Here is a 12,451-nt window from a genome sequence, read left to right as displayed (position 1 = left end):
GGCAGATACAGCTGCTAATATGTTTCTACTCTAACAACCTTAAGCACTTCCCTTCTGCACACCATGCATGAAGTAGGGAGTGAGCCCTCTCCAGAACTGTGGAACTGTCAGACTGAGAACCGTCCCAGTTACAATGGGAAGTAAAATCTTTGCAGTGTGTTAACATAAATCTTAATACGCAGAACAGGACCTGAGCCAGTGGCAGTACTACTCTCCATCTTTCCGGGTGACTCTTCAAATCCGTGTGCCTGTCATGTGCCCTCTTAAGTGCTGTTTAGCCAGGTTAGATACATTTAACTCCTTCAATGTTTCTGGGTAAGTCCTCTAAATCTAATTCTCTGACATCTTTCTCTGAATTGAAGATTAGATACTTTTCTTACTTCGTTTGTGTATGGTATCTTACCCTCTTTCTTTCTCCTCCTTTTCCCAGTACTTTATTGGTGTGCAAATGTGAACAGAGTTCTGCAGAGGGCCATGCCGGCCCTGCAATGCGTAGGGGCTTGTGCCAAACCTGGACGGGAAGCCGGCTCTGGCCTCCCTACGCTGAGAAGCAATCAGCCATGGGGCGCAGGCAGCTTTCGCTGTCCGGAGCTGAGCGAGCTCATACCACCTGCTGCAGGGAGGTACCTACACACCCCAAAGGTACTCTGCCCGGGGCTCAGCACGCACAGGCACTCCAAAAAAATACTTGGGGTTTCTCCGCACAAACTAGCCCCACACAAACTTTCCACACAAGTGGTGTGAGGGAGGAGGCAGCCAGGTACAGCCCAGCCCCCTGCGCTCCCTCTCACACCCGGGCCCCGGGTACCCGGTGCCTGCCGCGGGCTGCCCCAGCATCGAGGGAGACGGGCCCAGCATGGGCTTCGCTGGGGGCGGCACGGGCGAGGGGCGGACGGACGGACGGACGGCGGCGGCAGGAGGCAGGGCTGAGGGAGGAGGTTTGAGCCTCGGCGGCTCCTGTCCGCTGCTGCCGCGGGCCCGCGTCAGTTCCTGCCGCCGGCCGGCGCTGCAATCGGGATCCGCCGACCGGGAGCGCCGCCGCCATGAGCCGCAGCTACAACGATGAGCTGCAGTACCTGGACAAGATCGACAAGAACTGCTGGCGGATCAAGAAGGGCTTCGTGCCGAACATGCGTGTGCGTGGGACGGGGCCTGGGTGCCCGGGGTGGGGGTCGGGGAAGGGGCGCGGAGTCGGGCTCGTGGCGGCCCGGACGGCTGACGGCTCTCCCCGCAGGTGGAAGGCGTTTTCTACGTGAACGACCCGCTGGAGAAGCTGATGTTCGAGGAGCTGCGCAATGCCTGCCGCGGCGGAGGTGGGTCCGGCGGGGAGCCGACCCCCTGACCCCGGGGGTAACATAGAATTAGTCGGTTTGGAAAAGATCTCTAAGATCATCGAGTGCAACCTGTGACCGAGCAGCACCATGCCAACTAGACCGTGGCACTGAGTGCTCCGTCCGTCCTTTCCTTGAACACTTCCAGGGACGGTGACTCCGCTACCTCCCTACGTGTAATCACTCTTTCCGCGAAAACATTCCTCCTAATGTCCAAGCTCAGTCTCTCCCGGCACAACTTAAAGCTGTCCTCTAGTCCTGTGTCCCCGCACGTCGCTCTGCGAGCTGCAGAGTGCAGCGGGCAGGCCCGGCCGGGCGCGGAGAGGCGGCGGACGGGAGCGCGCTCTCCCGCCGTGCGCGGGCCGCGGCCGCTGTGGCGGGCTATGCCAGCGCTGCCGCTGCTCGGAGTGTCCCCTGAATGCCGCTGTGGCGGGCTGTGCCAGCGCTGCCGCTGCTCGGAGTGTCCCCTGAATGCCGCTGTGGCGGGCTGTGCCAGCGCTGCCGCTGCTCGGAGTGTCCCCTGAATGCCGCTGTGGCGGGCTGTGCCAGCGCTGCCGCTGCTCGGAGTGTCCCCTGAATGCCGCTGTGGCGGGCTGTGCCAGCGCTGCCGCTGCTCGGAGTGTCCCCTGAATGCCGCTCTCAGAGTTCACCGGGGGATGCTGCCTGGGGCTGCTCGCTGTGGGGCTGGAGCGAAGGGCTGGATCCCAGCCGCCAGCTGGGCTGGGGCAGCACGCTGCTGTTGTTAGCACAGACCCCGCACTATGGGTACAAACAGTAGAAGTTGGTCTTCAGTGAAATAATTTAATGAAACTGCAGATTGTGTACAATGCCAGGCTCTTTATACCAGGGTAGAAGTCTTGCTGGTGGCTGACTTCTTTTTTGTCAGTGTTTTAAACAGCCTCTTTAGAAAGTGTTTCATTGTGATTATCATGGTAAATTATCAGATTACTTTTTTTAAAAAATCTTTTTCAGGTGCGGGTGGCTTTCTGCCTGCTATGAAACAGATTGGGAATGTGGCTGCATTGCCTGGCATTGTTCACGTGAGTACCTGCTTTGAAAAATCTGCTCTTTTTCTGTTCCCATTAGCCTGAGATTATTGCATTCCATATGGAAACTCTCTCATGAGAAGAGCTATGGATCAAAGTTGTTCTCAAGGCAGTTTGTGTGTTAGGAACCCGAGTCTGAGGAAGGAGTGCTTGCAAGGGCAGGCTGCAAAACTGAGTTATCAGAGAGAGAAGCAGCCACTTACTTCATTGCTTGTCTTTTGACATAGAGATTTTCATGCTATTTCAGCTTCTTGAGCCACCTTTTCCTGCTGTTCATACTAACTGCTTGTTGGTTTTGAATTGCCTCTGCTCTGGAATATATGGAGAAGTGTGGAGAGAGCAGGAGGTGGTACCATTATCTGTACTATTGTTACTGTCCTCATGTGAGTAGTGACCCTTCACACGCACTCAACACTGACTTCCCTCATCCTGTGCCTTTTTGGAAGCAAAGCATCACATAATGATGCAGGAGGAAAATGCTTACCTGTGACTCTTTTCAAGAAGTGCAGAGTACAATGTGGAAATTATCCTTTTCACATTCAATGTTGCATATATTAATAAGTAACAAATAACACATTTTTTTAAATTGTCTCTTTTGGCAGAAGTTTTAAATTTATGGATGCAGTAAAAGGCAGACCATCATGCTATTAAATGCCTTAGGGGTCAGGCCAAAATGGAGTAAGGTAGAATAGTAACAACCTTCTAAAATGGGAATTTTGGCTGGTAGTTTGTAGAAGAGATGCTACAATCATCTACATCAGATCTTAACTTTTTCTCTCCAAACCAAGGATTTCTCGGTGATGTCAAGGAGAGGCAGAAGAAGCACAGAATTCCATTCAAAAGTACTCTTCACTTCAGTGTGTGGTAGCACTTTAATAGATACTGAAAAGTTCAAATTTCTGGTAACTTTCTGGGTGTCACAGGGTGTTTGCTTCAGAGATCTGCTCCCTGCTTTTTTTGACTGTTCTGTAAGTGCAGGAGATTAGACCCTTACCTGAGTTGATGTGTTCACTCCACCTACATCTGAACATCCATTCTCTTTTTGGTATATTTGTTTGCAAATATGACAACCACTGCCACAAGGCATAGTACAACCAAGGCTACTCTGCAAGAATTGAGTTTCATAAAGCTTTAAAATTGCCTTTCAGAGATCAATAGGCCTTCCAGATGTCCATTCTGGCTATGGATTTGCTATTGGCAACATGGCTGCCTTTGATATGAGTGATCCTGAAGCAGTGGTTTCACCAGGTAAGGATGACTGGCTTGACCTGCTCTGAGAAATATCTGGGATGGCATAAAAGTACTTTTCAAAATGGCAGGACTTTACATTCAGAAACAAAGCAAAAAATATGAGAATTACAGGTAGTTAAGGGGTGCTTAATTCTTGCACTTAGAGTGTTTATTCTTTATGGAGCAGGTCATTACACTGAGAACAGCTAAACAGTACAGGGAGAATTGCCCTTGTGTTCAGCTCGGACTTGTGATGTCCTTCAGTTCTGAAGTCTTTGACCTTGTTTCACCAGATTGATAAAGAACTGACTAGTTTCTTTGAGTAGTTTGAAAACATCTTTTGAGGATATTTCTCCACTTAAAACATGACTTTACAGTATGTCTGTCTTTTTAGTAAACACCCAGATCTTTGGTTACTGACAGTCTGAAGCTTGTGTTGTTGTCATGAAACATGATACTCGTGTTTTAGTTTTGCTTTAATCAGTTCAAGTGTTCCTGATTGACTGAGACCCAAAGTCTCTTAGTTTGGTATCTCCCCTCTAACATTAGTAATAGCAGAACCTTCATAACAAAACTGGCATGATTATCTTTCACATTTGGCGTTGCCTTATAGAATTTATTATTATAAATACTTAAGCAAAACATCAAGAACTGAAGTATAGTATTCCTTATAAGTATTTATTACTTCTTATAACTATTTATTATTTATTCCAGTGAAGATTCAAAAAAGAACTTACTTTTAGGTATTGCTTTAAGAGCATTTTACATCAGGAAGCTATTCTAAGATCTGTCACTTTTCTTCTGACCTTAGGCAGTGGAACAGGAACATTCTCTCTTCTTTCTATGGGCAGTGTGTTTTATAATTGTGTCCACTTCTCTTTGTCAGCTTGCTGGAGTAACTTTGTAAATGGAGAGCTCTGTAGGCAATCATACAGCTATGTCTTGAAATCCGAGGCTTCATGTAAATCTGTTAAAATGAAACTTAGTACAGTTCTGCTTATTTTCCCCCAGTACTGTGTCACAGGAAAAGGAGTGAGATTGCAGCCTTCAGAACGTGCTCCCTGACATGGCTTTTTCTGCTCTTGCAGGTGGTGTCGGCTTTGACATCAACTGTGGTGTCCGCTTGCTGCGGACAAATTTGGACGAAAGCGATGTGCAGCCTGTGAAAGAACAGCTCGCCCAGGCTATGTTTGACCACATTCCTGTTGGTGTTGGCTCCAAAGGTGTCATCCCCATGAATGCCAAGTAAGAGAATGACTTTGTGCGCACATCACTAGAGGGGGCATCTCTGTTGTTTGTTTTGACGCAAGATTCATCAGTGAGAGACTTAAGAAAGGAAAAGTCATTCTAGAGTGCTTTCTGTTCTTTCTGCATGTGTGCCTTACCAGGACTGATATCATCATCAATGCACAGTCAGCTCTTTCCTTCCCCATTTAAACCCCTTAAAGGTTCTTGCTGGGTTCTCATTTCTTCTGAAAACTTCCATGAACATAAAGGCCTTTTTTGAAAGAGAGGATTATAGATAGAAAATAGGATATTTCCACCCAGCAAAGAGGAAAAAGTGATGATGTACCAAAAGTTAATATATTTGTAGAGCTTTCATGAAGTATTAAGAAGCTGGACTTATTGTTAGGAGAGCTGGGGGCTGACCATAGCATAATAGAGTAATTTAGGTTGGATGGGATCTTTTGAGGTCATCTCACTCAACTCCTTGCAGGAAGGATCTAAATCTAAAGTTAGGTCTGTCAAAAAAAGGCATCAAGTTGCTCAAGGCCATATCCAGTGGAGTTTTGAGGATATCCAAGGATAGTCATCTTATGTGTAGGTGTTTGGAAATTGCAGGGATTTGGAAGAGGCACTGGAGATGGGTGTGGACTGGTCCCTCCGAGAGGGCTATGCCTGGGCAGAGGACAAGGAGCACTGTGAGGAATATGGAAGAATGCTACAGGCCGACCCCAACAAAGTCTCTTCAAGGGCAAAGAAAAGGGGCCTGCCTCAGGTAATGTTATCTTTCAGTGGGGCTGTGCATGCTCCCAGGGTTCAAATATAAATGTTAGAAAGTAGTTCTCTAATTCTGTGTCTTTTCTTGAAACTGTCTAGTGTTTCTGGGCAGGGGGAAAGGTGAGATGGTGAGGTCAGTTCTGAATAATGCTTGACAAAGCTGCAACAGAGAAGAATAATACTGGGCTAATCCAAGGTCTCTGGGGCCATCAGGTTTTCATCTGTTAACATCTGGTACTGGAAGTTATATTGGGTGCCATTTCCACATCCAGATGCATTTTGTTTTTAAGAGATAGGCGAGTTAGTGTTCAACTTTTGTCCATGTTTGCTCAGCAAGTAATAGCAGGGCAAGTAAAGATACAATAATAAATGGAACTAGCTCATAACTGAATCACAGTTTAAGAGTTGGATTTAATTTCTATATATAGTGTGATTTAATTTCTATATATTTCTATATATTTATATTATTATTAGTATATATTTCTATATATATAATATATAGAAATATATATATTTCTATATATTTAATTTCACACTACTCTGTGTGGAACAATTTGAGATGGCCATACTAATGACATATTTGTAAAGCTTTCTTGTACATTCTTGGTCTAATTGATATTTTTCTTTATTAATTGGGGTGGTGCAAAATTACAGCATTTTAACCTCAAAATAATGTTATGTCCCCAATTTTCACATTTGCCTTGCAAATAAGCAGTCATCTGTTACATAGTTGAAAAAATTTGGCTTGGAAATGGAATATCTTGTTTTAATCTACTGAAAAGTTTTAAGTACGTGATTAACAAGATGTTGTAATTTCTTTGTGGAGTTATAACTGAGTATAAGCCTGTCTGCTTTGTCTGTACGAACTGAAGTTTCAATACGCTACACTCTTCCATCCAGGCCAAAGTAAGTTGGAAAAAAGTGGCAGCACAGTCTGTATGTAGATCCTGCTCCTCGTGTTTAATCACAGTCTTGTTCCAACACCACAGGTAGTTACAAATTTGAGCAAAAAGGAAAGTGGTGATGCTACTGAGTTCTACTTCCTTGCAGATTATATGGGAATATTTTTCTCCCAAAAAACCTTTTCTAAACCCAAAACTTTGCTGTAGCAATTTGCCCTATTGCCTGTTGCTGTAGCTCTCCCCTGTGCCGCCAAAGGCTCCCTGTCTGATCAGTGTGTTGTGATTGGCAGCTGGGGACCCTGGGAGCTGGAAATCATTACGCCGAGATCCAGGTGGTGGATGAGATTTACAACGAATATGCTGCCAAGAAAATGGGCATTGACCACAAAGGGCAGGTGTGCGTGATGATCCACAGTGGAAGCAGAGGGCTGGGCCACCAGGTTGCCACAGGTATGATCTCACTAGTGTAGCTACCTGGAGTGAGGCAAACTCCCCAGCGTGGTCTTGTCACTGACAGCAAACTCCAGCACCAAAGAGCATTTCAGTGAATTGCTGAGAGGATCCTGAATTGCCTGGTCTGGTGTTATCTGTTTGCAAACAGTTGATAACGTTCTGCCACAGATTTGCTTTTGCATTTGAGAAATGGCCTTGGGCTTGACCATTGACAGATGAGTTCAGTTTTAGGATATAAATTACAGACACCCTGTTAATCTCAAAGATTGCAGCAAAATAAGAAGTCACTTAGACTTACTGTGTTTATTTTCCAGATGCACTGGTGGCTATGGAAAAAGCTATGAAACGGGACAAAATCATAGTGAACGATCGGCAGCTGGCGTGTGCCAGGATTGCCTCTGCAGAGGGACAGGATTACCTGAAGGGAATGGCAGCTGCTGGCAACTATGCCTGGGTTAACCGCTCTTCCATGACTTTCCTAACACGACAGGTAGGAACACAGTTGTCTGTGATGCAGATATTTTTCCTGTTTCATCCCAAACATAGAGAACAGAGAGTAGTTGCATTATTTAACTTTATTTCATTTGTGTGTTTCTTAAACTGTTTTTTTCCAGAGAGACTTGCACAAAGATGTAGTCCTGACAATCTGTCTAAAACCTCTCAACATCACCAGGTTGTACTTGGCAGAAGCTGCTTAAGCAGTATTTTTGAAAACACCTTGAGCTGGAAACAGAGGATATAAGAAAACTGGGGGTTTTGTTGCTAAAATTGGGGAATTATGTTGCTAAAGCCAAATTTGCCTAATTGATATCTGCACAAATTTGCCTAATTGATATCTGACTGAATTACAACAGGAAGCTGGCAGTGGCAGAGAAACAATCTATGCAGTCCAATTCTGTCGTTCTCAGCACTGTTGTATTCAGTTCCACTGTGGCTGAATTATGATGATCTTGTGTCTCACGTCCTGACTTGTTCTCTTTTTAGGCTTTTGCCAAAGTGTTCAACACAACCCCAGATGACCTTGACATGCATGTTATCTATGATGTGTCTCACAACATTGCCAAAGTGGAACAGCATGTAGTGGATGGAAAGGAGCGGACTCTGCTGGTGCACAGAAAGGGATCAACCAGGGCCTTCCCCCCTCACCATCCTCTTATTGCTGTTGATTATCAAGTAAGTTTAGTTTTGGGAGAAGGAAATAGAGAATTCTGGATTAATCAGACAATTTTAGGGTTCCTAACAGATACCTAAATGCTGTGAGTTAATTTTTTAAGGTAACAGCACTGGAACCCTAGTGGCAGTGTTCAGCTTCTGTGTGTGTTAGATCTTTGGGGCACTGAGCTTCTCTTTCTGCTCCAGACACAAAATGGTTGGAAGAACATGAAAGGAAAGAAAGTCCTTTATGGACTTCAGGATTCAGTGGTTTGCCTTGTCTGTCTGTTGGACACAAGGCTTTTGATCTACTGGTCTGCATCTTTCAGAGCAGTTAGTTTTCTAGAATGCTTTGATTCCAGGCACCTGAGACAGCCAGGGATGCTCTCAAGGAATGTTAATCTGACTTCCTTTTCTGGAGACACAGTTCATCTCAGATTTTTATTAAGAATGAGATTTTTCAGCTTTTTCTTACGAATGAATGCTTTGCATCCACAGCTGACTGGACAGCCTGTTTTGATCGGTGGCACAATGGGCACCTGCAGCTATGTCCTCACTGGCACAGAGCAAGGCATGACTGAGACCTTTGGAACTACTTGCCATGGAGCTGTAAGTCAAGAAGTTATTTCAGGGAGGCATTGGGATGAGACTTGACCCAGAGAACAAAGTTGTTGAAGGGTCAGCCAATGTGTCATTCCTGTTGGTCATACAAGCAGACATTAGCCTTGCCAGTAGTCCTTGCCCAGGAGAACTGCAAGGTAGAAGTCTTGGTCCCTTACCGAGTAGTTGTGACTCCTTCTGCAGAAAACCTAGGGGATACTGCTCTTTATAAGGCAGATGTTAGGATGAAGATGTGGAGAATAAGCTTATTTTATGAAATTCTGATACCTCTGAGCTAACTAGGGGGTTAACTGGGCTGAGGCTGTCTATATATAAAACTCCTCAGTAGTTAGAAGTTGTTTTCTCCCCTGTTATTCATAGTGTGAGACAATGATTGAGGAAGAGAAGCATCTTCCAGTAAATTCCAAGTCCTGAATACTGTTTGGTTTGGGTAAAAAATGATACTTGCAGACAAGTGTGTTATACAAATAAAAGTTTCCTACTCATCATACCAGAGGTGTGATTTTGCAGGAGCCTGTGACCTTGTTAGCATTCAGAAACACACAATCACGGGGACTATATGCGGTGCTTTTTATTAAGAGCTCTCGGAATCGGGGTATATTCAACCCAAATCTGACTCCAACCATACATCCGAAATGATCATGTTTTATACTCTATCGTTACATAACCTTCATGTTAATTATTAAACTTCTATTGTATACATAAATTTAGCCCCTCTCTGAATTTCCAACATAGTTTCTCACTATTCTTCTTATGGTTATATAATAATTACATTTAATTACTAAACAATCATCACATCTAACAATTACATAATTTATCATACTGCTTACGCAGGTGCAGTTGATCTGGGAAAGCACAAAGCCTAACATTTTAGATTCTATCTTTAACTTTTTCCAGGGTTCCACTATCAACCTGAAGGCCAAATTAATTTCCTGTCTTCGTATTTACTGTGGTCTGTGCTCTCAGTCATTCTGTGTTTGCTTATAAAGCAGTAATGGGTTTTTTTGATAAGAAAGAGTTTTGTTTTTCCAAACTGCTACAAAAAGTAGAATTAACACAACTGTTGGCCTAGGGTCGTGCACTGTCTCGAGCCAAATCTCGACGTAACTTGGACTTCCAGGACGTACTGGACAAGCTGGCTGACATGGGCATCGCCATCCGTGTTGCTTCTCCCAAACTGGTCATGGAAGAAGTGAGTTTAGTACTTCATTATCTTAGAAGGAAAAGGGGGGGTCTTGCTCCCTGGCTGAATGACCTTCCCTGCCCTGATTTTTTGCAGTGCTAAGCAATTGCCAGTACTGTAAATATGCAGCTTGTGTGATTTCTGATAGAGCTGTCAATTTTTTTGGAAAATGATGTGAAATGTTCTCTATCCTAAAAGCATGCTGAAAGGCGAGATGCCTGATTGACAGGTTTTGGGGGTATGTTTTTTCCTCTTCTGCCTGGTGATAGGGATAGTTGCTGTCTTTGTGTGAGCATCTACAAAACTAGTTATGTTTTATGGATTTTCTTCTTGAATGGTATTCTCCCTGCCTTAAATTTACCTTACTCGGCAGCTTTCATGTAGATTAGTAGCATCTTGAAAGATCCTCTTTTAAGATGAACTCCTATATTTGCTCAAGATGAGAACTCTGAATGGTCAGAGAACTTTGAGTATTATGACTTGGGTGTTCCTCTGCATTAATGTGAGCATGCCTTTTCTGTTCACAACCTCACTCATAAAAGTGTTAATCATTTGGCACTATGCTTTTCTGGGTGTTGGTGTTATATGAACATACTGATAACATTAAAGTCTGTATTCAAGAGCAGCTTCCTTGTCAGAATAGGGGCCAGAGGGGGAAACTCTAGAGTTAAACCTTGACTGCTGTCACTAAGGAGCAGTGAAGATAAAACTTAAAGGCGACCTGTAAAGAACAAGTTGGAGTCACTCCCTACTAGATAATGAGGCTTGCAGTTCTAACATGCTGGGGCACTCATTATCTGAAAAACTGGATTAAAATAGCTAATATTTTATCTGAAATATGATGACAGCTTATTTGGAAAGCTAAGTGTCTTACAGATTTCTTAGATACATCAGGTGGACAGATTCTCAATATGTTCACCTGCTTCTACACTCTTCATTGACATGGTTATTTTTGTGAAGAGTGGATTTCTACGCCTGATTTCCTGTGACTATCAGTTGTTTATAGTTTTCTTTTCTTTTTTTTCCCCCCCTCCAGGCACCAGAGTCTTACAAGAACGTGACTGATGTGGTTAACACCTGCCATGAAGCTGGCATCAGCAAGAAAGCCATTAAACTGAGACCTATTGCTGTTATAAAAGGCTAGGAGCCAACAAGGCACCCATGTCTCCAGGCCTTACACAAAACTGACTAGAGTTATCATCTTCCCATACTTTTTGGGCTCTGTAGGATGCTCAAATATCACATTCCTGTTCTGGAAACACAACAGCTGAGGATACACCTATTTTTACCACTCCTAGCCATAATTAATGCCCCTCCTCCTTGTTATATGGCATTGTTTTCCTGTGAGGACGGGGCAAAGAAATGCGTAAGTCTTGGTTTTTATATGCAGTCCTTCCTCCATTTCCCTGCTCAGGCAGGACTTCAGACTTGCCTGAGTTGTCACTAAGTGCTGTGCTGCAAGACCACCTCCATCATTGAAGGTGGTGTATGAACCAGAGCCGCTGTCACCCCACCTGAGTGCCTGGAGCTCTTTCTACATGTGGAAGTACTCTGATAGACAAGGTGTTGCACTTGTGGGCAGGGAGATGCATAGTCTGTACTGCTGCATGTGTTCTGGTAATTGGGTAAGAAATCTGGAGTTGGGACTAGTCTCCTGCTCAGGTTGAGAGGGGCTAGCTAAGCTGGAGACCTGTCTTACCCCAGCCTCTCCCATATAACACAGCACCTGGTGAATTTGGCTCAGGACAAGTAGGCATTCCACAGGTTTTTGGAAAATCTGAGTAGAACTGAGTATGTCGCCTTGAGAGGTTTTGTTTGCCTAGTAAAAGTTGTGACTTAACTTAGGGATGTGCTAATCCAACATTTTAAGAAGCTCTGAGCATGTGAAAGTTGGGTTGGGTAATGCTGCTCACTGTGTCCCACAGCTCTGATTCAATGGAGCCCAATTTTGGGGTCAGGCCCAATGCAGTGGGACTTAGAGTGTTTCTTTTACATTCATTAACCAAGGCTGGAGGGGAAGTTGACCATCCTCACTGGATCATTTTGGGGGATTACAATAAAATGGGAAGATGGATGTGGCAGTGTGTCTGTGTCATGTTTATTCTGTGTACTTGAAAGCAGCCAACAGACATTTTAGCCACATACGAGCTTGAAATGCGCTGCCTTTTGTGACTTCAGATGATGGATCTTGCAGAGAATGTGCAGGTGGCAGGATTTTTGCAGGATACAAGGAAGGGCAGGGCAGTGCAGTGCTGTTTTCCCAGCTCGGTTTTGACAGGAGTGTGTTGGCTGTTGCCTGTCCTGCCAAGCCCATTTCCCGGCCAGGGATGGCGGCTGCCTGCAAGGCTGGATGCCGGCACAAGAGGGCGGCTGCAGGGAAACAACACCCCAAAGCAAGAGGGGAGCCTGCCAAGGACTCGTGTAAGGGGAGCAGATGGTGATTGATGGACTGCAGTGCCTTTTGATGAAACATCCCTTTAAGTGCAGGATCTTAGAAGGCATAATGGCATTTCACTGTTGTAATCCCTTTGT

General features: G+C 44.7%; 1 protein-coding gene across 1 annotated transcript; it reads left to right on the top strand.

Annotated features, from left to right (window-relative positions):
• Nucleotides 1-984: 984 nt before the first annotated feature.
• RTCB (RNA 2',3'-cyclic phosphate and 5'-OH ligase) lies at nt 985-11,993 on the top strand. Its single transcript, XM_063154392.1, has 12 exons — nt 985-1,136; nt 1,235-1,313; nt 2,304-2,371; nt 3,526-3,625; nt 4,696-4,852; nt 5,450-5,606; nt 6,801-6,960; nt 7,278-7,453; nt 7,948-8,136; nt 8,614-8,724; nt 9,809-9,928; nt 10,956-11,993. Exons 1-12 carry the CDS (start codon nt 1,044-1,046, stop codon nt 11,061-11,063), a joined length of 1,518 nt encoding a protein of 505 aa, XP_063010462.1. The 5' UTR covers nt 985-1,043; the 3' UTR covers nt 11,064-11,993.
• The last annotated feature ends 458 nt before the right edge of the window (nt 11,994-12,451 follow it).

Source organism: Melospiza melodia, chromosome 4 (genome assembly GCF_035770615.1).
Source record: "Melospiza melodia melodia isolate bMelMel2 chromosome 4, bMelMel2.pri, whole genome shotgun sequence".
Lineage (NCBI taxonomy): Eukaryota > Metazoa > Chordata > Aves > Passeriformes > Passerellidae > Melospiza > Melospiza melodia.
The sequence above is the reverse complement of the archived record's forward strand: the minus strand, read 5'-3'. Positions and strand labels throughout refer to the sequence as shown.

Excerpts from the sequence above, each read along its gene's own strand:
- RTCB (XM_063154392.1), top strand. The coding sequence starts at position 1,044 with ATGAGCCGCAGCTACAACGATGAGCTGCAGTACCTGGACAAGATCGAC. Across the intron at positions 4,853-5,449 it reads GTCATCCCCATGAATGCCAA|GGATTTGGAAGAGGCACTGG; the intron begins GTAAGAGAATGA and ends TGGAAATTGCAG. Across the intron at positions 8,725-9,808 it reads GAACTACTTGCCATGGAGCT|GGTCGTGCACTGTCTCGAGC; the intron begins GTAAGTCAAGAA and ends CTGTTGGCCTAG.